The 19522-nt window shown below is 31.1% G+C and overlaps 1 protein-coding gene and 1 pseudogene across 1 annotated transcript; both read right to left on the bottom strand.

Moving 5' to 3' along the window:
• Nucleotides 1–2316: 2316 nt before the first annotated feature.
• Nucleotides 2317–3919, bottom strand: LOC145092676 (protein PIN-LIKES 2 pseudogene; annotated as a pseudogene).
• Nucleotides 3920–4986: 1067 nt separating this feature from the next.
• LOC145094529 (mediator of RNA polymerase II transcription subunit) lies at nucleotides 4987–5723 on the bottom strand. Its single transcript, XM_079032688.1, has one exon. It carries the CDS (start codon nucleotides 5694–5696, stop codon nucleotides 5268–5270), a length of 429 nt encoding a protein of 142 aa, XP_078888814.1. The 5' UTR covers nucleotides 5697–5723; the 3' UTR covers nucleotides 4987–5267.
• Nucleotides 5724–19522: the final 13799 nt, after the last annotated feature.

Genomic DNA, 19522 nt, shown 5'->3' with positions numbered 1-19522 from the left:
TGAGCTTCTAGTGCGTACGCTCAACGTACCACTGAGTACGCGGGGCGTACTCAGTCAAGAGGGATTTTGTATATTGGGCTTCGATTTGGGTCATTTTTTGGGCTTAGTTGTCTTGGGCCCTACCGGGCCATCAGGTTTTGGACTGATAATTATTTTGAGAATGCCTACAATGGGTTTGGGCCCAATTTGGAAAATTAGGCCATGGATTGGGCCTTAGATGGTTTTTGGTATTTGGTCCTTGTAGATTATATGGTTTGGGCGTAAGTCTTGGTCCAAACTACGTGAGGGGTAAATAGGTCATTTACCCTAGTAATGGATTTATGAATATGGATTGGGACCCTAAAGTTGATTAGGTGTTGTTTTGATTTTTTTATAGTTCGGGAATTTGTCAGCTTGCAGCCAGGGATTTTTTATATGATTCGGCAGTGCAAGGTGAGTTTCCTCATTATGTTTAGCCCTTCTTCCATTTAATGCACTCATTAAATGTTTAAATTTGTTAGTAATAATGAAGGGTATTTTGGTAAAGAGAAGGTTTATTAATAGAAGTGGGTTATTATTTTTGGACAAACCAAAAAGGAAAGATGAACAATAATTTTGGGACGGAGAGAATAAGAAAATATTAAACGTTATCACAAATTAGAAATAATTATAAATTGAGAAATATTATAATAAATTACCATTGCTAAATAATATGGAGGAGATGATGGGTTATGTTAGAAGGGAGTAGATGCCACACGAGTTGATGTGTGAGTTAGTATTCATGAGTAAGGAAGAAAAGATTATAAAATTCTAACTTGTCTTGAATTTCTCCACAATTTACATGGTTTGACTTTCTCCATATTTTCAAAAGTTTTGACCAATAACCAATAGAAACCTATCAGTGAAGCAGACCAGATTATCAACATGTTTTAGCAAGATTCAGACACCCAAGGCCAAGATTATCTTTGACACGTCCAATTTGACTAATTACGAAATTAATTCAAATTCATGGTCCCAACAAGGTCAACATAAATCCAAGCACAAATTTTCAAAATAGATAATTAAATGCATCTCTGCATGACTGCATACCCTTAGAGGCCTTTATCTTTATGAGGAGGTTTGACTTCACACAGATCCTCAAGAACTACCTTACGCAGTTACGCTATCTTCATGCAATTCTGGAAAAGTGTGATCGACATTTAAAGATCGTCATATACAGTTTGGGTGCATTCAATCATTTTCATTTTCTCCTGCAAAATCAAAAACAAAATATATTGCAAATTTGAGCATATCTTTACAATAAAATAAGACCAAAATCCCCTTTCTTACTAAACATGGTGCTTTATTTCCATTTCATTAACATGATAGTCTACTTGCAACTTTAAATTTATGTTATTATTATTATTATTATTTTTCCCTTTCGATCGGTTAGGATTTATATTCAGTTGTTTACAATATTTGTTTCAATGTTGTTCGTTGATATCTTGGTTGACCGTTATTTCGATCACATTCGTTTTCTATAATTGGTGTCATGGTGTACGTAACAAAGTAAAATTCCTAAATTACCCCTCCACTAAGAAGATGCTCTTTATTTTCTTGATTTCCCATATTACCCCTGTTTTGAAATACGTGACTCAAGTGGATGCATAGCATACGCCTGATGAAGGAGTTGGCCATCTCCGAGGACATGACCTCATATAGAGGGGTACAGAGGCTTAAAATCAAGATAGTTGAGTAGATTATTAGTTCTTTGTTTTTCTTTCTTATAAGAGTGTGACTTTCATCTAATAGTTACTTGCTACCACTTTCTCATCTTTACCATTTTATTACTTGTAGCCACTTTGAGCTATGCTTTAGTTTTCATGCCTCTATATAGTTTCCACGGCCTTACTCTCTACATGATTGTACGATTTCAAGTTCATGTTTCTCTTATGTCAGAGGTCTTTTGCTGAAAACAGCCACATGGAGACATGACTGTATACATCTACCTCTCACTTACCCTATTGCTATAGGATCATGGAATATGTTTATGTTGATGTTCTTAGAGGGTTACACCATAGCAATATATTGCTACTAGGTTTCGTGTTTTGTAATTGCTCAATTTTGGTTCTCGTTTGGAATAAAACATCTCATCTTCTCTTGTGGACATACACTATATCCTCGATAGTGGAATCATGTTTAAAACAAATGTTTTCTTTTCGATTTGTTCGTATTTATACATGGTTGTTTATTTACAATCTTTCTTTGGAATATTGTTCGTGGGTATCGAGACCCTAAACATTTTGTGTTTCATAAAAATCTCAACACATCATACCATGAAACATAGCTTAAATCATCTTAACAAAACTCCAAAACACTATTAACATTATGGGTTTCCAAACTCATAAGGAAATCCGATACGATATGTATTTATACATGCATATGTACAAACACTTGCTTCAAACAAGTGACACAAGTTGAGAGTAGATGAATATGTAAAAAGAAAGCGAAAAGAGAGCAAATATATGTTGCCAAAACAGAAGTGTTGATGACTCACTAACAGCATAGCCTCTCATTCTAGCAACAGCTCCCAAAAGAATGGCACTTGGGGTTGCATACTGCAACAAAAGCACATATCTGTACATAGAATCATCAGCTACAAGAAGATGCATCTTATCAGCTAAAGCTACAACTCCAATTCCTAAAACTGGAAGCACTAATAATCTAGCAACAGTAACACCAATGGTGGTTTTGAGTCCAAGTTTGGAGTCATTTGGTCCTTCAGCAAGAACACCACCTAAAACAAGCATAACAGAAGGCACCATGGCACCACCTAATATCTCTAAGCTGTCTGTTATGAAACCAAGGGGAGCATCATGTCCAAAAACAAAAGATTTGACCTGAGGAATTGAACCTATGATTATAGCTAGAAGAGAAGCTAGTATTGGAGGCTGAAAAATGTTCTGAATTGGAGTCTTTTCTGCAACAACCATCATCTTTCTGACAGTTTTAGGCTCTGCAAAACACCCTATGGCTTCTCTACTGGTTTCCTCAGAGGATTGTGAGGTTTTAAAGGTTTTGTCAATAGATGGGTTTCTTGAAATTTCAGTTTCATCAATGCCTGGCCATTCTGCTTCAACAACAAGAGGCCTGGTATCTCCATTGCCATTTTCAATGTTGGATTCTTCAATGATCTCATAGTACTCCATGGGAGGTTCCATCATATAATAAACAAGCGTGTAGACAAGAAGCACAGATACCCATTGAGCTAAAGAAACATACGCAACACCTTTCTGGTGACAATTTGGTCCAAAAGGATTATCACGAGTATGACAAAGGGAACCCAAGATAGCAATCGGGAGATTACCTGTGTTCCCACAAGCAGTCATGATAATGGTGAATTTCACAAACTGTGGAGGAGGCTTACACAGTAACACAACTATAACGCCCAACATAAACCCTAAAACCGTGCTGATTAATACATTGACAGGGATGAACCACCAAATAACAAGATTATGGAGGGTAATGGATCGACCTAAGTCGATGAATATAAGGCAGGGTAAAAAGAGAGCGAATACCAGCTTGCTAAGTAGCTTGAATGTGGCTTTGGGGATGATTTGGGTTTTGCGTTGAGCAAGTATTAACCCCAAAACAGCTATTGATAGAAGCTTTAGCAGTGGAACCACTGCGCTTAATAAATCTTCTTTCATCGTCTTCATGTTACCATGTGATCCAATTAACACCGGATGCATTTTTATCCGAACAACAAATTGTCAGTTTGACAACTGATATCGCCGTTTCCGTGGGATTGATGATGAAACTAGGGTTTTACAAATGATTAAATGGAGCAACAAAAATCAATAACAAATGATGCATACACACTTAACATCAGGAAGAATCAGATTGTGTTACCTCTGCTAGTTTGAGAGTTTGTGGTATATATGAAAAATTGAAAATGGCGATCAGATTCGGAGCGGGATGATGTGATAGACTCGAATTTGGGTGGATTTTAAGATTCGGGAACCTCTCGGATCAACCCGTTCACTTGATGTATGGGCCGGCCCTGAAAATTTAAGATTAAATATATAACTTTTATTATTAAAATCTAAATATATATTTTTTAATTTGATGTTTTAGTATGTAATTGAGTTTAAATTATATTTAATGCTAAAAAATCATCATTTTTATACAGGAATTGGAGTTACAAAATAAGAATCAGATTAAATGTGTGGGCTCATGTTTTGAACTTTTGATATATCAAATTTTCCTATAAAAAGTTTTTCAATTGTCATATCATATGTAGAAGTGAAATAACAGTAAAGGCTATAGAAAGAATAAGATTTTTTTTATTAACTCTACATAAGCTATTGAAAGTTTTTATAGTATATTTAAATAAAGTTAATTATCATATCATTTGTAGAAATGAAATAACGGTAAAGAATATAGAAAAATAACCCATTTTTCTTTTTAGTTCTACTTAAGCTATTAAAACTTTTATACTATGTTTAAATTATTAACTTGTAAGAAAAATGTTTTCTTTAAGTTGCTACCCGATTAAGTTAAATATATATAAGTAATAACTATGACATTTGTACGAAAATAACATATCTATATTTTATCTTAGATATTGTCATGATAATATTCTAAAGTTACGCCGTAAAATTGAAAAATTCATGAGAATTATGATATGTCATGCAAACAATGTCACTTAGATATAAATAATCAAGTGTTATTTATTACTTATTTTAATTTAATAGAACGTACGATACATTGTCTTGTAATATTTAACCATTTTTTATATGTTATTTTATATTTTTGAACTAGGTTTGATGTCAAAATCAGTATTTTGTTGACTTTTTTATTTCACTTATAATTAATGTTATATCATAAAATCATTACTTTTATTCAAAGGAAAATAATAATCGTAAAACGTCTTTAAGCGATGAATCCAAATCTTTATTGTAACTTTCAAAGTGTACATATATACATGTAAACATATGTATGTATGAATGTATACATAATTTCTCGTGTAAACCAAAGAAAAGAGTATTTCCATTTTTCACATTTGATTCGTACGAGTTACACAATTTATACATGAACATGTTTTATTGCTAATATTTAAAGTTCATATAAAGTTACCTTAAAACTAAGTCAAGCTTCAATCATAACTGAAAAATTATGACAAAAATAAACGCTATGTTGATATCAACAATTTTGTTTTTATAACAAATAAAAACCTATCCCTCACACTGATATAATACTATAATAGTATATCTAGAACATTTCATGCATTACTCCTTAAAATTTGTTTAATGCAATATTCCACTCAAGACCTCCTTAGTAATCTCCATAGCATTAGAAACAAGCACAAAAGTTGACACGGGAAAACTTAATGTGATTAGAGCCACCAAGGCAATAGCCAAACTAGGTCTAGTATTCATTAATCCCGATTGTATTACTCCCACCACTTCACAAACATACGCATCATAGTTTTTGTAATATCTTTTCTCCCACTCCATCCAGTCAGAAGGTAGCTCATTGTTTTTCTCCACCATCTTTGCCTCGTGAATTCTCTTTCTCAGGATGATCATGTTTTGATCCACCAAATGACCACTGGCGTCATTTTTTGTTGCAAGAACTGTGAATTTTGTTTGAGATTTAGGATGTCGGGTTTTTCGGTTGGAGAGGTGTGGTTGATATGGAAGGAATGGGGAATGAAGGAGAATTGATGATGCCATTGATGTATTGATAAAGTTGTAATGAAATCTTTGTGTTGAAAATTGTGTGTTTTGGGGAATTATTTATAGGGAGGTTGAGTGAATAAGTTGTATAAGTTGAGGGGTGTGATTAAATTAATAAAAAGCGTGTCTTAATAGCTACCATTGCGCGTCATAGATTTTGTAATTATTCGTCAGGTAAATACTCGGAAGTTGTCGACTAATTATGGTTCTAAAAAAACAAAAGAAAAAAAGAAAAAAATCACTGGATTTTATTTTTAAAAAAATTTGTCAAAAAATGATGGGTTTACTTTAATAAGGCAAATGTTTGGCTCTCCCAATACACCATTTTGAATGCTTAGAGGGTGTTTGGCTTAGCTTTTTAAATGACTTTTGATTTTATCTTTTAGAAAAAGTCCCAAAAGATGTTTGGCAAAGAGAAAAGGACTTTTTTAAATGACTTTTCTCATAAAGTAATTTGAGTCTTTTTGAAAAGTCACGATTACCTAACTTTTCACCAACTAAAAATATTAAATTACCAATATACCCCTCATCTACCCTAAACATGTCATTTTTTGTCATTTTATATGTAAAAGTTAAACCAAACACTTTAATTTTTGACTTTTTCCCTTCAAAAGCTAAACCAAACACATTTTAAAAAATAACTTTTGTAAAAAGTTCTTTTACAAAAAGTCCTTTTACAAAAAGGACTTTTACCCCACAAAAATTAAGCCAAACACCCTTAGTTTTCCTCAGTTACATGTTAAATATATCTTGTATTGGTTTTTTTTTGTGTAATGTATCCTCTCTGCCATTTATGCATTTTTTTGGAAACAATAAATATTCATTAAAAGCATAAGCTAGCAAGAAACTATGCAAGGAAAAAATAAAATACAATAGATGAAATTAAAAACTATGAAAATGAGATAATTATGATAGATGAATAAAAAACAAAATACTCCAATCGACCCAAGTTCCACAACCCGAATTGATTTTGTATTTACACCATACCTATGATAAAGAGATAATGTTGTCGGCAACTTTTATCAGAGGCACACCAGTTTTCTTGAAAACCTTGTTATTTCTGACCATCCAAATGTTCCAAATAAAACAGTAAAACACCATACTTATGATCAACTTTTTTCTAGGACAATTCCCCCACGCAACTGCAAAATTGATGAAGTCTCTAACCCCAGAAAAACTCGTGTTGACTCCCACACCATTTGAAAATCCATTCTTGTACAACTTTAGAGTACTCAAAGGTAATGAGAAGGTGATCAGTTATTCTATCTCCATATTGCACAGTGGGCAAAGAGTGTTAGGAAGGTTAATCCTTTAATTGCCAAAGCATCCGACACCAGAATTCTATCAGTGACGTCTTCCATATGAAACATCGCACCTTTAGTGGGATTATCTTCACCCAACAGATTTTACGTCTGTTAAAAGAAATCGATACCGATTCTAGTGCCCTTCTCATGATTTGGATTGTGTATTCCCCATTGGGGTTTAAATTACATTTAAAACCGTTCTTAGAATTGCTCATGATATCCATCTCACTAATATCTTTTTACAATTGAAGGAGTCCATTTAATTCATCACCACCCATCGGCTCAAACTTCCACATCAAAGAGAAACCATTGCTAGAAATTTGATCCTCCAGTGAACAACATTTCACCGATTCGATGGAATACAAGTGAGGAAATTTGAGTTGAAATAGGATTTGACCGCACCGAACATCTTTCCAGAAAATAACTTTAACACCAGAGTTAGGAATGAGAGTGAAGATGTTGTTTCCCTCAATCTTTGTATTGGAGATGGATTTCACCACCTTAGAAATGTTGGTCCAAACACCGTTTGAGGATTTTCTGGTAATATCGAAGGCTGTCTTGTTGGGCAAATTATGAATACTCACGATCAGTGGTGGAGACAATAGGGGGGCATGCGGGTGTTGACCTCCCCCCTAGTCTCTTAATTTATGTATTACATATATAGTCCATTTAAAGCCCACATAAGATAACTAAACACCAAAGCCTTTATCACTTTTCTTTAATCTTTAAAACTTTGAAACAAGTAGACTTCATTTGGAAATTAATTAATTTTTTTAAACAAACCATAGAAACAAGTTTAATATTAATTTATATCGTAATAACTCAATCCTGTAAAATTTAAAACCCTAAAAAATTAGCAGATATATCGCAGCCACTACTCCTTTTCGTGTGTATCAATAAATCAATTCTTTTCAAGTTTGTTATATATTTGCTATTTTCTCTTATGTTTGCATAAAAGAGAAAAGGAATAAATAAGGTTTTCATCTTTTGTGTGTAACATCCCGACTCCCAGATATATAATTTAAAAGCTTAAAGTCATATTCTTAGACCTACTCGACAAGTTGGTTGCCCCCAACTCGTCGTGTAGAAGTGGATCAGGATGCGTGATTTATGAGGGCTAATCGAAGATTTGGAGGACCCCGACTCGACGAGTAGGAGCTGGAAAATGAAACCCTAATTTTTAGGGTTTGCCCCTTATATAAAGAACTTAATCAGCCTCTTGTGGCCTCCCTTACCACTTCATTACGCGGAGAAGAAACTCTAGCCATCATTTGTTGTTTCCTTGAGCTTGTGAGACTAAAAGAGTGATTTGGTGTATTTTGTTGAAGAAGTTAGAATGTTGAGAAGATTGGAATGGGAAGGAGCTTGTAGATCCAACATCTACAACGTTTGGGCATCCATTTGAAGGTAACAAGCTGTTACCTTGATCATTCTAGCATTACATCCCCTTTTTCTTGGGTTTAAGACCATTTTTAGTATATTTTTAAAGCATTTCGGGTATCGGTCATGATCTGAAGTTGTAACTTCAGATTTGGGCTCCTCTATGTCCCTATAGTCATAAGTTAGCAGATTTAGCAAGCCTTGGCCTTTCTCCTTGGGTTAAACCTTTCCCTTAGTTTGGTTTTGGCATTTAGGACCATGCATATACGTAAAGTTTGCAACTTTACGCGGAAACCATGCCCTAGGAAGTTATATCTGCAATTTGGAGCTCTGGGGTAGCTTAAAAACGTCTTGATGAGAAATGGACCGAAGGGACTCGACGAGTTGCATGGTCAACTCGACAAGTCGGATGAAGATTAGTCGTTGTGGGTTTCTGCATGGACTCGGCGAGTCAGCAAGACAAATCGACGAGTCAGTTAGGGTTTTCCCGACATTTGGACATGCATGGACTCAACGAGTTGTCTGGAAACTCGACGAGCCAGCTACGGTTTTCACGATTTCTCGAAATCTGGAAGGACTTGACAAGTCAGCGAGCTACACTCGACGAGTTGGGTCAACATGAACAGTTGACCTTGACCGTTGACTTTGACTTTGACTAAGGGTTGACCAGTTTGACTTTTGGGGGTATTTTAGTAATTTGGGAATTTATGGAAGTGGATCATTAGTGGATGTAGGTGTTGGAGTTAGAGCTGTATTTGAAGGAGTTTGACATTATCACTCCAAGCTACTTGTGAGGTGAGTTCTTCTCACTATATCAACAGGGTCTAAGGCACCAATGTCGGTCCTTTCAGATTTGTATCCGGGTTTATTGCATGATATGTTTACTGATTTGCATCCTGGTAGTTAGGATGGTGATATGCTTAGTGACCTGGTAGGTCGGTATCCAGGTATATATGATAATGTTATGTTAGTGATCGGTTAGGTCGGTATACTGGTTATAGGATGTTGCCATGATTAGTGATATGTTAGATCGGTTTGACTGTTATATATATGCTAGCGTATGATATTTATGTGTACATGTTCGTTTGATTTGGGGGTTGGGTTAAGGCGGACCTGCTTTGTGTGCTGAAGGCCAACAGACCTTGCACGGACCGAATAGACTGCAGACCTGAGAGGGCATAATAGTCAGGTCGAAGGCCTGACGAGCGGTCCGGAAAGGCTGAAGGCCCTGAGAGGCAGTCCAGACGTGACGATGGCTCGGAGAGCAGTCCAGGTAGATTGATGGCCCTGCGAGGCAGTCAAATCAGGCTGATGGTTCATTATGCATGTTGTTTGTTTATATGATATGATTATGATTGTATCGCGTTGGTATTTTGAGGGAACTCACTAAGCTTCGGGCTTAAAGTTTTGGATTTTGTTTCAGGTACTTCAGATGATCGCGGGAAGGGGAAGGTGTGATCGTACATCTCCTCATGTTTTTATGATCTGGATTTCTGGGATACTCTGATGTTTAAGCTATTTTGAAAACACTTTGTAATAACTTAATGGTTTTAAATGGTTGAAAAAGTTTTAAATTGGCTTGATTTTTATGGGTGTTACATTGTGATTGAGAAGAAGAGATCAATATCTATTATTTTAAATTGTTTCAACCTTTTCAGTTGAGGTAATTTTGTTGGCATTGTTGGTGTAAGGTTATGGAGAAGTAGGTCAAGAAGCTATTGTTTGTGATTCTCATTGGAAACAAAAGGTAAGCTCTTAGTGCTACTTCAATTTTATTGTTATCATTTTATTTGTTTTTATTTGTATCAGTTTTGTTTCTTTGTTGCTTTCAATAATTATTTATCATCAGTTAAATAAATCTTAAAATCTAATAGGTTGAGATAAGTATGAAGAAACGATTTCAAGTTGTAAAAGAATTGGTTCAAAAGATAATTATCACTATGTCTATTAAAATTAAACAAAAATACACTTATTGATTGTTAATTAACTATCTTATGTTGTTATTTTTATTTTGTTTTTAGCTATTAACTTCTCAAAATAACCAATTGTTTGACAAAACCTATTTGTCAATTGTTATTTGTTTGTTAAACATGAAAGTTTTTTTAATATCATGATTGTTTTTTATAAATATACCCCTACCTCTAGTGTTTTTCTTACCAAGAACCAATCTAGAAACGAAAACATTAGGTGTTTCTTTGGGATTGTTTTGAAGTTTTAGTTACGGTCCCCTAGTACTTATGTTTGTGTTCCACCTTTGATCACAATGTAAGCCCCCGTTATTTTAAAATCTTAGCTCCGCATCTGTTCACAATGACATCTTTCCATAAGCTATCTTTTTCATTTATCAACCTCCACAACCATTTGATCAAAAGAGCTGTATTTTGGAGCGAGTATGGTGCTGACACCAACACCACCCACTAATTCTGGAGCAATGACTTTCAACCAATCGACCCAATGTATTTTCTTTTTTGGATCTCCACTCATCCATAGAAACCCATGCCTGATCATTTCTAGTTCATCAATGACGCCCTGTGGTGCTTTAAAGAGAGACATGTAGTAGATTGGTAGATTGTCAAGAACGGATTTGATAAGGGTAAGGCGGCCTCCAAATGATAAGGATTTAGCTTTCCACAAAGACAATTTGGAATTGGACATGCCAAAAATTGGTTTCCAATTATTTTTCAGAGTCATATTGGCCCAAACTGGGACCCCAGATAAAAGAAAACAAAAGTGCCCTCCAGACAACCGAGAATCTGGGCGATTTCAAGTAATTATGCATTAGAAACCCCAACTCCAAAGATGCGGGATTTGAAGAATTTCATCTTTAGACCAGATGATATATGGAAGCATCTGAGTATGCAAGACAGGTTTTGATACTTGCATAGTCCCATTCGCTAGTAAAAATTGCATCGTCAGCATAGAATAGACGTGATATGGAAGGACCTCCTCTCGGCATTTATGCATATATGTGGATTTTCTAGCCTAAGTTATTCTAGCATAAAACGTGCCATTTTGTGCACTAGCGGTTAGGCTAGACTTATGTATGTAAGTTGGGCAAATCTCTTGTTCTACTTAAAACATTTGAATACCTATCAAAAAAACAAGTCTTATAAACTCATAAAAGTTTCTTCCTCCCACATCAATATGGGATACATGGGATTTGCCACCTTGCAATATATACACTATATATATATATATATATATGATAAAAATACATATACACACACCTTAAATTAGATCATTCAACCAAGATAGGATTTTATGGTCGATGAGTATTTTTTTCACCAACATATGATACTGTTAGACTATATGCATTTTGGTAAAAATATAAAATCTGTTGGATTAGTGTCTAAGTCCATAACTATTTTGGTATGTACTTGACCCGATGGTGCATGGTCCTTTTGAGTTGCCTTCACCAAAGCAACTTGATTGGAGAGATAACTAGAAAGAGAGGTTATTATGATTTATTAATATGTTATAAGAATAATATATTAAAGGAGAAATCATATTTGTTTAATTAATATTGGTAAGTAATTAATTAAGAACTAATTTTGTGATCAAATGTAATTAATTAAACTAGAGGGGTTGAATTGTAATTATGTGATAGTTGCAAAATAGGGCAATGGTTATCCTTGTTAAAGGATGGACGAATTCAAGGATAAGGATATCCTTAAAATCGTCCAAGGTCCAAGAGATAGGGATTTTCAAGGCTTATCTTATGGTTGCTTGATGGGCAAGTAACTAGATAAGGATAAGGACTGAAACCCTAATCCCAACCCTATATAAAGACCCCTAAGGCCTTAGGATTTCGTGCACTTGATCCCTAGAGCATCTAGGGACGAATTCTTATACCTTTTCTCTCTCTTTATACCTTCTCCATTTGCTCTTGGTGTTTGTGAGCCATTAGAGGCACTACACTTGTGGTGCTTGCTTTCAAGACTTTAGGTTTGAAGATTTAAGTTGTTATTACAATATAACAACAAGAGGTATGTAATCTAACATTCTTGGTTAATTTCGAAAATAGCAATCATGATTAGGGTTTTATTATGTGTTCATAATGTTGTGTATCTAATAGTGAAAACATAGATCTAATGCTAGGGTTACATGTACACATAGGATTGTTTGTATAAAACCCAACAAAATCATTGATAAATAAAATATCTTTAAAGAAATAAAAGAAGAAAACTTAATGAGAATATTCAAATAAATAGTCTAACAAGAAAATATTTCAATAATTACAAATTTAATTCTTATTCTCTTGATATCTTTAGAAATTATTATAATATAATTTCATAATAATTATTACTTACTTGTTATACTACTAATATGTATATTATTTGATTGATATAATGTAATTATTTTAGAATGAAAAACATATATTTTTTATTATTAACTGTTAAAACTTTTTTTAAACAATACTTGAACATTCAATTTATAGTTAATATGTTTTTACTAGTAACTGCTATTTGATTTGATGATTAATATAATATAATTAATGTTTATCTTTCTTATTTATTTCAATATTATTATTTTTTTATATAAAATTGATATTATCCGGTTTGAAATTGCTCTAACTGTTTTTTTATCAAATCAACAGTTATAAAAGATGCATAAAGATTTTTTAAATTGTCAACTCAATAAAAAATGGGAAAATGACTCTTGAGGGTAATTAACTTTTGCGTTTGTACTCATTTGGTCTCTTTCCTTTTTTTGTATTCAATATACCATCGAACTTGTTGTTTGCGTTCATCATAACCCTTTTGACCGACTTTCTTGTGATAGTCGGTCAAAGGGTTATGGTGAACACAAACAACAAGTTCGATGGTATATTGAGTACAAAAAAAGGAAAGGGACCAAATGAGAACGAACTCAACAGTTGGTTACCCTCCTGAGTCATTTTCCCCGAAAAGTTAAATGAAATTAAAGTTGTAAAATTATCAAAGACTGCAACCTTCTTTGGCTATAACGTATATGAAGAACGTTTCAAAGGGGTAACCTTGTTAAAACATGGTCTATGTTATGCTTATTGTGGTTGGATGTCAACACCTCTCTGCAAAAGGATATAACTGTGTATGAGAGGTATATTTATCAGCATAAACGTTTACCTCAAGGTATATTATGGTGATGTGTTTACAAAAGCAGCATGATATTGTACATATTAATGTTGTATCTTATCCCATGAATTCGATCTTAAAGCTAAGTAAACTCAAAAATCACAGCACTTGTGATTCCACTCGTTTGTAGACTTGTCTAGAATCCATGATACGATAAATCATTTGATTGGAAATGTAAATGTAGTCATGAAATGCGCCTGCTTAGTCAAGATTCCCCTAATAAATATTCAAGTGCATTACAAAGTTGTACAAGTATGAATAATGCTCTTTCGTGGGTTATGTTTTGAAGAGAAGCAAGAATGTTGTACATATTGATGTTGTATCTTATCCCATGAATTAGATCTTAAAGCTAAGTAAACTCAAAAATCACAGCACTTGTGATTCCAATCGTTTGTAGACTTGTCTAGAATTCATGATACGATAAATCATTTGATTGGAAATGTAAATGCAGTCATGAAAAGCGTCTGCTTAGTCAAGATTTCCCTAATAAATATTCAAGTGCATTACAAAGTTGTACATGTATTAATAATGTTCTTTCGTGGGTTATGTTTTGAAGAAAAGCAAGAATGAATCTCATAAAGTCATTAATATCGGTAGGAGATGACGTGGGATTTGTTGTAAATGAGTAAAGGGAAAATGAATCAGGAGGGTAATCAACTGTTACATTTGTTCTCATTTGGTCCCTTTCCTTTTTTGTACTCAATATATCATCGTACTTGTTGTTTATGTTCACCATAACCCTTTGACCGGCTATCACAGGTCAAAAGTCGGTCAAAAGGGTTATGGTGAACACAAACAACTAGTTCGATGGTATATTGAAAACAAAAAATAAAAATAAAAAAAGACCAAATGAGTACAAACGTAAAAGTTAATTACCCTCAATAGTCATTTTCCCATTAAAAAATTAAGTTGAATGTGACATTGTTAATGCAGTATGATCTATTATTCACGTGACATGAGACGAGTTCGTGTGATGATCGTCTACATGGTACGACTTTCCATTTTAAGCAACTTATGAATATATCATTCATTGATTATATTAATAAAATTTATAAATAGAAACAATTAACTTATGTAGTTCTAGAGAACCTTGAATAATTTCTTCATAATTTTGTTATTATAAAGGTTTTTATATTAAATAAGATACAACAACGAAGATGAGATATAACAATGAAGACTCTTTACTAACGGAGTATTTTTAGAATTAAAATATTTCTCTAAAAAAAGTTTAGCGACTTAACTAATTTTTGTTTTGTTAACACGTTTAGGCCTCGTTTGATACGCATCTTTCCAGGTCCAAACAGATCTTTCTGGCTGAATGGACCGGAAAGACTGTTTGATTTGCACAAAAGAAGGGGTCTTTCCCGGTAAGATATGTCTTTCCCAGAAAGCCCCAAAATCATATCTTTCTGGCTGAATGGGCTGGAAAGACAATTATACATCAAACCCCACCTCTTTCTTTTTTTATTGGATTATTAATTCTTTTAAATAACTTTTTTTTTTAATTTATTTTTTATTGAATTATTACTTTTTTTCATCATTCAGCACAGTCAATCAGATGTACAATCAAACGACATGGTTTCTTTCCCAGTCAGAAAACTTTCCCAGACAACACTTTCCTAGACAGAAACTATCAAACGGGACCTTAGTCATTATTTTGTATATACTTAATCATTAATCTTATTATTTGTACATATTTAGGTATTGAATTTTTTTGTTTGGTAAATATATTTATAACTATTATTACATAATATATACATAGTATAAATATGTGTTATTATACACAAATATATATATATATATATATATATATATATATATATATATTTTTATTTATTTATTTATTTATTTATTTGTGTATAATAACACATATTTATACTATATATATATATTATGTAATAATAGTTATAGATATATTTACCATGCAAATATATATATATATATATATATATATATATATATATATGCAAATAGAATATTCTTACAAGTAAGTATTTATTTATTTTAGCATAAGAATACATATTTTAATGTACAATTACATAATTTTTACATTAAAAAACCATATTTTCATTGATTTTGTGTCTTGGAAATTTTGATCCTTATTCCTTGTTTTCGTACAATGAATTATCATTAACAATTGTGTATAGATTTTTTTATTTTTTTTATTTTAGAATGTTGGAAATAAATTGTATTATGATGATGGAATGATTGAAGTTTTTCTCGACGCCTTTAAAAATACGGTTTGATTTTATAATATTAGTACGTTATATATATATATATATATATATATATATATATATATATATATATATATATATATATATATATATATATATATATATATTATCCTATAAAAGAAATCCCACTATTTCTAAAAATAAATTGAATATAATAATATTATTTTTTTAAGACGTTCAAATCATTAAGCTAATAGTACAAGTAGTCATCAATAAAATAATATTAAATTTTAACCTGTGTTTTGAATCCTTACATTTCTCAACAAATTCTATCTCCTTCCCTGAATTTCGGATAATTCAAAATTTGAAACCATCAGAAAATACATGTTGATTCAAATATCCTTCCTGCAGATGGCTCTTTCTTAACAAGTTTTTATTTTAATCCTTACTTGTAATTGATTTCATCATTTTTAACTTTTTGTATTTTTATCTTATAAATATATTGGATGAAGGCTTTATTATATCAGGTTTGTTCCTAAAAAGGTTTTTTACTATGTTTATTTAATGTGTTGGATTTGCAGGTTCAAAGAACTCAACCAAGAGGGCCAGTTAGAGCATTATATTATCATTAGTTTGTATATTTTGGCATCTTACTTTTGCAATAAAGAGCGGTTAAACACAAGATTTGACATGATTAAGGTAGTTTGTATATTTTTCATCTTGTTTAGTCTAAAAATGAAACCTTTTTCATCATTGGTCCTTATACTATCAAGTTTCATCACATGGACTTCCTGATTACGGTGATAATTGTCCTTATTATAAGGTTCTATATAGATTTTGTTCAATATTTTAAGGTTTCGAGAACCTATATCAATATGAATCCTTGAATTACATACCATCGTTGAAAATGTTTTAATTTGTGACCAAACTTGGTTTAAAATCACAATGAACAAGTTGACACCTGAGTATTTTGGCCTTCTCAAATGCCTATTTATCGACTTTTGAATCACAATCTAAAGGTTTATTTTTATAAACTATTATTTATATATTTTAGCGTTTTACTTAGTAGGACATTAAATTAATAAAGGAATTAAGGAAAACGAAAAAAAAAAAAAGAGGACAATAAATGGAAGTAATAACCATTTAGGGGGTGTTTGGCAAAAAAGCTTATTGCTTATTAGTTTATTAGCTTATAAGTTAATAAATAAGTGTAGGGTAACTTATGAAAAAATGACGTATTAAAGGTTCCCCACCAGAATAAGTTATTTTAATCCAAACACTTTTTTAACTTATAGTGATGTGGAACCTAATAAGTTGTTTTAAAAAAGCTTAGCCAAACACCCCTTTAATATGGTATGGTAATGCTCTTGAAAAATAGATGTCATTTAATATTCATTTCTCGAAATGAACGCAAAATGGTTTTAACTCTAAAGAGATTAAATTATTCGTCGTCCGCCGCTTTGTGCGGGTAGACGGCTAGTATATATATATATATATATATATATATATATATATATATATATATATATATATATATATATATCATTTCATTATATACTTATAAAGGAAGCATTTTTCCTTTCACCACATTCATTTGAAACTCCCATTACTTTTCAATTTCTTTCTAATAATGATTATAAGTTGGTTAATAAGGTTAAATAAATATAAACCTAAAATATAATCATATATAAACTAAATCTCAATATTAAAATAATATATTTTCTTATACTTATAAAGTTATATTTTTAACTTTTAACATATTATACATATTTTATTAGGTCTAATATATTGTTGTTTGAAAATTTTGTATAAAATACTTAAATTGTTAATATAAATATAACCTTACAGGATCAACTTAAATATAAATTTTAATTCAACTTACACAACCGAAAAAATGTTTTGTAAATAGTTAAAAGTAATAAATTGTAGTGAATTTCTGATAATGATTATAAGATAGATAATAAGGTTAAATAAGTATCAAACCTAAAGTATAATCATAAATAAACTAAATTTCAGTATTAAAATAATATTTTTACTTCTACTTATAAACTTATGTCTTTAACTTTTAACACATTATACTTAATTTATTAGATTTAATATGTTGTTGTATGTAAACCATTATCAGTTTAAAGCTACAACTTTTGAAAGGTTTGGACAAAATACTTGAAGTTTTAATTTAAATATAACATTACAGGGTCAACTTCGATATAAATTTCAGTTCCACTTAAAAAACCCAAAGAATATTTTGTGAATAGTTAAAAGTGATAAATTATAGTGCTAAATGCAAAAATTAAATTGTAATATCAATTTAACTAAAATATTTCCTAAGGATATTTTTATAATCGTTAAAAGTTTTCAAATAAGCAACATAAAATAACTTATAATAACAATAGTTAAAAATAACTCTATATAAATGATTATATTGTTACCTTTAAAATAAAATAAAAAATTGTTTGATGTTTTAAATAATTACAATGACATAAATTAAAAAGTTAAACAAATAAATTTTAAAAAATTAATTAATAATAACAAAAACTATAAATAACATTAAACCATATATTATATTTAATTTTATTCATGAGTAACCCACGGGTAGATATCATTCAAAAGATTAAGATTATGTAATTTTAATAGATTTATATGTTATCATATAATTCAAAATAATCAGTATATTATATCAACGTAACATACGAATTATTATATCAAATTTGACAACATTATTGTTTTATTTAAAAAAAACATATATTTGTAAAAATGTCAGCTATATAGTTGCTTTTGCGCAACGCGCGGGCATTCGCCTAGTATATATATCATTTGAAACTCCCATGTATTTTTTCCTTTCACCACATTCATTTGAAACCCCCATAACTTTTCAATTTCTTTCTAATAATATTTATAATTTTGTTAATTAAGTTAAACAAATATCAAATCTAAAGTGTAGTCATATATAAGCTAAATTTCAATATTAAAATAATATCATTACTTCTACTTATAAAGTTATGTTTTTTAACTTTTAACATATTATACTTAATTTATTAGTTTTAATATATTGTTGATATATATATATATATATATATATATATATATATATATATATATGTGTGTGTGTGTGTGTGTGTATGTATGTGTGTGTTTATGTGTTTCTTATATTTATTGTATGTTAAAATGGACCAATAAGAATTCAGTAAAATTTAAATTATTATTTAATCAAATAAAGATAAATATTATATGATTTCATAATTGTATGTATATTAAATGATATTCATAATTATAACTTTTTTTATTAAAACTAATTAAATTCATCATTAATGTCAGCAATAATATTTTTTTAAAATGAATTTGCATTTTGGTTTTCATATATGATTTCATATTTTGTTTTCAGGACTCACTCATTTAAAATACAACAAAGTTGTCTGGAACATTGAGATCGAGAGTGTATTCTATTAGAATACACTCTCATTCTACTAGAATACACTCTCATAAATTCTCATTCTGTTAGAATACAATATCGTTTACCATGTTTCATGCAACTTTATTGTTATTTGAGTGAGTGGGTCCTGAAACAAAACATAAACCCATACATGAAAACTTAGATGGGAATTCATTCTGAAAGAAAAATATTCTTGATATTAATGGCGAATTTAATTAGTTTCCATAGAAAAAGAATTATAATTACGAATATCATTTGATATACATATAATTATGAATATCATTTAATTTCTATCTTTATATGATTAAATAATAATTTAATTTTTACCAAAGTCTTATTAGTTTATTCTTGCACACAATAGATGTGGGGAACACATGAACATATATATATATATAGAGAGAGAGAGAGAGAGAGAGAG

Source organism: Lactuca serriola, chromosome 3 (genome assembly GCF_051521515.1).
Source record: "Lactuca serriola cultivar US96UC23 chromosome 3, Lser_US96UC23_V15, whole genome shotgun sequence".
NCBI classification, from domain to species: domain Eukaryota; kingdom Viridiplantae; phylum Streptophyta; class Magnoliopsida; order Asterales; family Asteraceae; genus Lactuca; species Lactuca serriola.
The sequence above is the reverse complement of the archived record's forward strand: the minus strand, read 5'-3'. Positions and strand labels throughout refer to the sequence as shown.

Bases quoted from the DNA above. Each gene is read 5' to 3' on its own strand.
- LOC145094529 (XM_079032688.1), bottom strand. From the start codon at position 5,696: ATGGCATCATCAATTCTCCTTCATTCCCCATTCCTTCCATATCAACCA.